Source organism: Pyrus communis, chromosome 10, assembly GCF_963583255.1.
Source record: "Pyrus communis chromosome 10, drPyrComm1.1, whole genome shotgun sequence".
Lineage (NCBI taxonomy): Eukaryota > Viridiplantae > Streptophyta > Magnoliopsida > Rosales > Rosaceae > Pyrus > Pyrus communis.
This window is the reverse complement of record NC_084812.1, coordinates 13,374,647-13,381,366: the sequence shown is the minus strand read 5'-3', so window position 1 is coordinate 13,381,366 and position 6,720 is coordinate 13,374,647. Positions and strand designations below refer to the sequence as shown.

Genomic DNA, 6,720 nt, shown 5'->3' with positions numbered 1-6,720 from the left:
TCAGTTGATGTAAACATTCAAGTCTATGAATATATTTGTAACGTTAAATGCTAAACCGGTTAATCGTGTCACTGTCGATAAACATGTTTAATGATCGTCGTGTTCGGGTCTGAAAACATAAAAGGGACCAGAGCAACAAGTGTGTCATGTATGAGCTAACCCTAATTTGTTTGTGTCGAATTCATGTCGACCAGAACTTGACCCGTGAACACGAATTGACACCCCTAACTCTTGGAATAATTGTACGTATTCTCTTTATGGTATTAGAGGAGCTGTTTGAAAAGAACAAGCCCATTAGCCCATGTATGTTCAAAGTTGGGCTACCCTTGGATTCTGGTTGTTGTAAACCACTTGAACTACGAATCCCTGCAAAGAGCGAATTCGCGAACGCAATATACACTTCATTAATACTACTTAGCTAAAATTCATTAGCATTATCTTACCCAAGCTCCAAGTTGTTATGGTCGCGAACCACCCATTGAAGCCCAAGCTTCTTTACAAAGTCAAAATCTAAACGAATCTCAACCCAAGGCAAGAACGAAAAACACGTTTCATTTTCCTTTTCGCTTCGTTGCAACAAACATTTCATTTCACTTTGATCTTGGGTGGATATAAATGAATTAAAAGAAAATCAATCAACACACGTTTTATTTTTGAGGAACATGTTCGAGTACCATACAAGCTCTATGACACAACTTAGAAACCTATATGTGATGCTCTAAATCAAGGAGTTGTAGAAAGCGTCTTAGTTTGCATTTGATAGATCGATTACCTACCGTTTATTTTCTATCAATGTGACGTTGAGAAAGGGTATCAAGGGACCATCTAAATTCTAAAACGGCTTCATCTCCAACGTAAAGTAGTAAACACAACCTGTTCATTTTCTGACGAAAGAAACCCCCTTCTGAATGCTTGCTGCTAGTTCTTTCTTTGCCTTCTCCAAGCCAGCCCTGTTTTGCAAACACGGAAAAATGTAAAACTTTTCGTATAGAGTAAGTCAATTGCACGGCTTCAAACCAGGTAAGATTACAAACCTCTCATACTCATTCAGGGGGCCAAGAGGATATATTTCCTCAGCTCCAGTACGGCCAAGCCGCACCTTGGATGCAAAGAAGGGAAGTTCAGTCACCTACAGTAGGCATGCATTCCTTGTTAGGTCGAAGACAAGAAGGACCAGTTTATGCCATAAATTCAGTTCATACAGAAGCAAATAAAATGCTAGCAACATGCCTGAGAAGCCAAAAATGCACATTCGACAATCCCAGCATCTCCTCGCAAGCCACGAAGGCATGCATCTGCAAATTTAACAGCAGCATATGCCTGCATTTTTTTGTCAGTTACTGTAAAAATAAATTAAGAAAAAGTAAAAACTTCTGAAACTACTAACCATTGATAATGTTGCAGAACCAGCTCCAGCTTTTGCCTGAAAAACATGTAAAGATTGACTGGTAAACTAGCACTCTTGAGTATCAATAAAATTATGGTAGCACGAAAATGCAAAAGGTTTTGAAGCAAGGCACCGTTTTTTAATTTCCAATCACAAAATAGAGGAGACTTCACTCTTCTAAAAGATGAGACGAGACTAAGCATGGTGTTAAGAACATGACAGCACTGAGCCAGAGAGTGGTAGCCTATAGACAGGAAAAGCTATGACTACTAAACCTCTTGCATAAGACCTGATAACCACTTAAGGAGTCTCTGCCTGCAAACACTGAGGGAATGGGAAAAGCCCTCAATACCATCTGCTTTCATTTACAAGAGCAATTTTTGAATCCTAATAAGCAAATCTTTGACATGAGCTAGTCCGTGATACTAAAGTACCTTTATCCCACCCTGTTAATTGTTTTCATGTCTTTTGCATGCCCAAAATCTGCAACTATTCACGATGACCACAAAGAAAGTTGCTGCAAATAGAAAGGGAGCCCACAACTATTGCTCAGATACTCTGTCAATTGTACAAAACCTTCAGCCACCACTTAATTCGATTGTTGTACCCTCTTAACACCTTCTACGGTACTTTGTCAGGGTATCAGCCTTAACATACTATTCAGAACTTATAATTCTTCCAATCTACTGTCTACGGTACTTTCCCACATTTGTTCTGTCAAAAAATTATCTAACTTTCTGCATTAAATTAAAATAAATTGTAGGATTTGCATTCACTTAAAGTAAAGCATGTAGTCTCCATATGTAATTAGCAGCCAATCAAGAAAATAAGCATTTTGTTACTCACCTCAACCACCTCAGTGCCACCTTTCTGAATGCGATCTGTTAGGTAATCAACTTCTTTTGGGGTGAAAGAGCATGGAGGTTTAACCTGCATAAAGCAATAACGACAATGACTTTAAACAAACTCTCTGCACAATCACACACAGAGCTGAAACATCTGAAAACAAGGTGTCCTAACCTGAGACAGAAGAGGCAAAATTGTAACCCCTGCATGACCCCCAACAACGGGAACGTCGATGTCCCTAGGATCAAGACCCAGAATCTCTCCCTGCAATCATATAACAATTTCATAATCTATAACGAAAATGTGCAATTGGGTAGCAATAAAACATAATAATCAAATTACTAAATGCATACCACAAAAGTATTGGCTCTAACAACATCAAGCATGGTGACTCCCAATAGTTTCTTAGGATCGAAGGTACCAGCTTTTTTGAAAACTTCAGCAGCAATGGGAACTGTGGAGTTCACAGGGTTGCTAATCACGTTAACAATGGCATACGGACAGCACCTGGCGATTGCTTCACTGATCGTCTTGACGATTCCGGCATTGATGTTGAACAAATCGTCCCTTGTCATTCCGGGTTTTCGGGGCACACCGGCCGGAATGATCACCAGCTCCATTCCGGTCAGCGCTTCCTCCAGCTGCTGCTGCCCCAAAAACCCGCGCACCTACAAAACCCAATAACCCAATTTTGCAAATTTAGAAATTTGAAAATTGAAATGAATGAATCAACGAATTTGGGATTTGGGGTTTGGGGTTTTGGAGCTTACTACGGCGCCGGTGTCCATGTGGCTGATATCGGAGGTGACGCCGGGGGTGTTGACGACGTCGTATAGGTGGAGAACGGAGACCAAGGGGTTCATCTTCATTAACATGGCGAGAGGCTGGCCTATGCCGCCGGCTGCTCCAAGTATGGCTACTTTGAAACCAGCAGCGCCGCCCTTGGCGCGGCAATCCAAGCGGCTAACAGTGGCAGCGTTCTCCATCTGGAGATTTGGTGGGTCCAAATGGGCGGAAATTCTAGCAATCCGTTGGTTCGCGTTTACTTCTGAGCTCGTCTGCTGCTGCATCGTGTGATTTTTTGTGACGAAAATTGATCTGATCGTCGATAAATAAATGAGCAGAGAGAGGGGGTGGAGAGGATGAGTGAAGACGGGAAAGCTCTGCTGGGAAATTGGGCGGTGTGGAATATGGAAACTGATCTTATCCCTAGTTGAAGTTCCCAAAACCCAATAATATGACTGATCCGAACTTTCTGACTTCTGGCGCTTCACAGCAATTGGGTTAGGACAAGGATTGTCTGCTCTCTCATTTTCGATGCTTTTTTGTGCGCGGTTAAATCATGTTAATATTTTATATTACTATTCATTTTTCTCTTATTATCTCTATAAAAAAAAATAATATAAAATATTGATGTGGCTTAATCGTGACCACATAAAACAAGAGAGCACAGGAGGGCAGACAATTCTTGTCGATTGGGTTATGGGAAAGGAGGTGGATTATCTGCCCTCCCATTTCCATACTCTCCCCATGCCCTCTTGTTTCTGTAGTCACAGTTAAACCACGTCAATCTTTTATATTTCTATTACTTTTTGTTTTATTATTTTTATAAAAAATTAATATAAAATGTTGACGTGGCTTAACCGTGACCACATATCATAGGAGGGCATGGGGAGAGTATGAAAATGGGAGGGTAGACAATCCACCTCCTATGGGAAAATGATAAGGATTTGGATCTCATCCGGATCCAAATTGTGGGGATCCGTAACCTCACATCTTAACTATTCATCTATCCCCACATCTTAACTATTCATCGTACATTGTACGGTTAGAAATCATTTGATTATTATTATTTAAAATTAAACACATATAGTAACTAACAAAAACTGACCGCACGATATACGATGAACGATTAGGATGTGAGGATCCTTAGAATCTTCATAAAGAGGATCCTTATCCATGGAAAAAGCCATAATATGAAATGGGTGCATTTTTCTCACCCATAACTTTGGATAGGGGTGGAAAAAAAATTGGAATTTCTCAAACCGAATCGAACAAAAAAAGTCCCGAAACCAAACAGAAGGTTCTGAACCGATAACTATTTTAATATAATTTTATATATAGAATTAATAATAGCTTTTGGATTTGGTTGAGATTAAATCTTAACCATTCGTTAAAAACTTAACTCTCTCTCACCTTAATTCCTCACAGATCACAAACTCTTGACTCTCTCTCAACCTTTGAAGCTCTCTCTGAGTCTTGACCTATCTTCCTCTCTATCCTTTCTGAGTCTCCAACATCACCACCCACCACCACACTTCTCCCTCTTGAACCTCTCCAGCGTCGTCACGACTATAGAGGCATGCATCTTTGAATCTGTCCCTCTCAACCCTTTATGTTTCTTTTTATCATCTCATGCGTCACTCCCAACCACTCATTCCTTTATCAACTCATCGTCGACCACAATCATCTCTGTTTTATCTTCGGCGTTCAAGCTATTAAGGTAAGCAATTTCATATTTACAAAACGAATTAGGGATTTATGCTTTAGGGCTTTTGAATTAAGGTTCGAATGAGGATTTACAAAATGGGATTTTACGATATAGGGCTTTTGATAGTTTCTGGATTTGGATTTGGATTTCTTAAATTTGAATAATTTGAAATTTTTAGCATGCATGTTTGATTTCTGCAATAATATTACTTAGATTTATGAGTCATGCACATGATAACGCTCCAAGAGGTAAGTACCTTTGGTTATTTATTGTATACATGATGGAATGTAGATTTTACATGCTTACGAGTCATACACACGAGCTACACTCTGACTTGAGTTAGCCTTAATCATGTGTAACTTTTATATGATAAGCCTCTAACTGATTCAAGTCTAAATTCCCTTAATCGACCACAAGCAAGTCAGCTTGGTCAAAGAAATAATGTCCTATGCAATGACTCAGACACCTATAATGGGTCAACATTTGGAATTGCATATTTAGAGCTGGGAATGATCTTTCAGATCGTTTCCATGGATGGCCCAAGGAATGTGCCACCTTGCCACCCTCACAGCAAACTCTCATTCTTCCTTTCAAGAATGTATATGTTTTGAGCCTCGCATGACTTTGTTTATACTTTCTTGCATCATCTTTTTTGAGGTATAGGAACCCCCCAATATACCTGCAAACATCAGAACTTTGGTGAAATAATGTTCACTAACAAGTTAAATTTTGACTCGTTAGGGCTTATGTGGCTCACATTATGGGTCTTGCCAAATTGTGCACATTGCATGTGACTCATCAAGGACAGACGAGTGATCAAACGACACATGTCGACATTGAAATCTCCTTCAAACAAGAGCAAATTAACCATTGTTAAAACCAAATTTGCGCACCGATCATGTGTAGAGGAAGTGTTCGAACTCGACTACTTGCAAAATAATAAACAACTATGAACAAGCCTAGACCGGGGGAAGGGGGGAGGGTGTGTCGACCAAAGACTCTCTGACGGTCAAGTTAGTGAATAGTTTTAAACTCAAGCAGTGGGCAAGAGAATTCAAGTGTTTAGACTGCGCTACCAGAGATGAACCCTAGATGACTGTATTTATACTTTAAGGAGATAGGCATTTTTAGGATAGAATCCTATTCTAAGTCAGGAGAATCCTAGAGGATATCTAAAGGTAGATATTGCACATAAGTTATAATTACTTGCGATTCACACCAATTCTTAGATTGCAGGAACTCCAAGACTTAAAGGATCTGATTGTGTCCATATCCAGATTAGATCGCGTGTTTGCAAAACAAGCATGGTTATCTAGTGGAGTCGCTAGGGCTCCACCTATCGCCCCAGAATAGGATAATGGTGGCACTGCTACTATTTCCTCATCCAGTTTCCTCTCTGATATTTCGATGTTCAAAATCCTTAAACCAAAAATCTTCTTTTTCCTTAATAATCTCTATCACGGAGCTAAGTAATTCCCAATTTAGCCATTATTCCATGCTAGTATCCTTCGCTTCTTGCTTTCATAAAATTCATCCCCTCGTAGCACCTTCCATGCAATTCTTGTGTATGGGTGGAATCTCTGCAAAGTGTTGAGATTCTTCAGAGGGTTCTTCGTCATCGCTTTCTTCCTCATCCTCCGCTTATAGACGATGGCAACGACGGATCTCCATCATAATACTCACCCTCAATGTAGTATCTTGCTCGAAACATAGCAAGATGGGTATAACACGTAATTTATTATGTAGCAATATCTTTATTAGCACCAAGGACTCTTGCCAAGGAGCCTTCAAAATTTTTCTTTTGTCAGGGGTGAGAGCTTGTCTCCCCCAAACTATTGTACCTATTTGAACCCTTTTATTGAGACTTTGATAATAAACATGTGCATACGCGATCTTTTTACTTTGTCTTGTGCCTTTTTTCCTTAATCTAATAAATCCTTCCAAAGTAAATGAACTTGTAGAAATAAAATAAGCAATGAAGCAGGATACAAGTAAG

General features: G+C 39.7%; 1 protein-coding gene across 1 annotated transcript; it reads right to left on the bottom strand.

The window, feature by feature from the left end:
* Positions 1-635: 635 nt before the first annotated feature.
* LOC137747353 (malate dehydrogenase, glyoxysomal-like) lies at positions 636-3,511 on the bottom strand. The gene is made up of 8 exons (XM_068487450.1): positions 3,004-3,511; positions 2,587-2,901; positions 2,408-2,497; positions 2,234-2,317; positions 1,388-1,423; positions 1,231-1,320; positions 1,035-1,129; positions 636-950 (listed from the first exon to the last, which is right to left on the bottom strand). Exons 1-8 carry the CDS (start codon positions 3,301-3,303, stop codon positions 878-880), a joined length of 1,083 nt encoding a protein of 360 aa, XP_068343551.1. The 5' UTR covers positions 3,304-3,511; the 3' UTR covers positions 636-877.
* Between the last annotated feature and the right edge of the window lie 3,209 nt (positions 3,512-6,720).

Coding starts and splice junctions, on each gene's coding strand:
- LOC137747353 (XM_068487450.1), bottom strand. CDS start 3,303: ATGCAGCAGCAGACGAGCTCAGAAGTAAACGCGAACCAACGGATTGCT. Junction 2,318..2,407: donor TTTTGCCTCTTCTGTCTCAG/GTTAGGACACCT, acceptor TGCTTTATGCAG/GTTAAACCTCCATGCTCTTT. Junction 1,130..1,230: donor GTGCATTTTTGGCTTCTCAG/GCATGTTGCTAG, acceptor TGCCTACTGTAG/GTGACTGAACTTCCCTTCTT.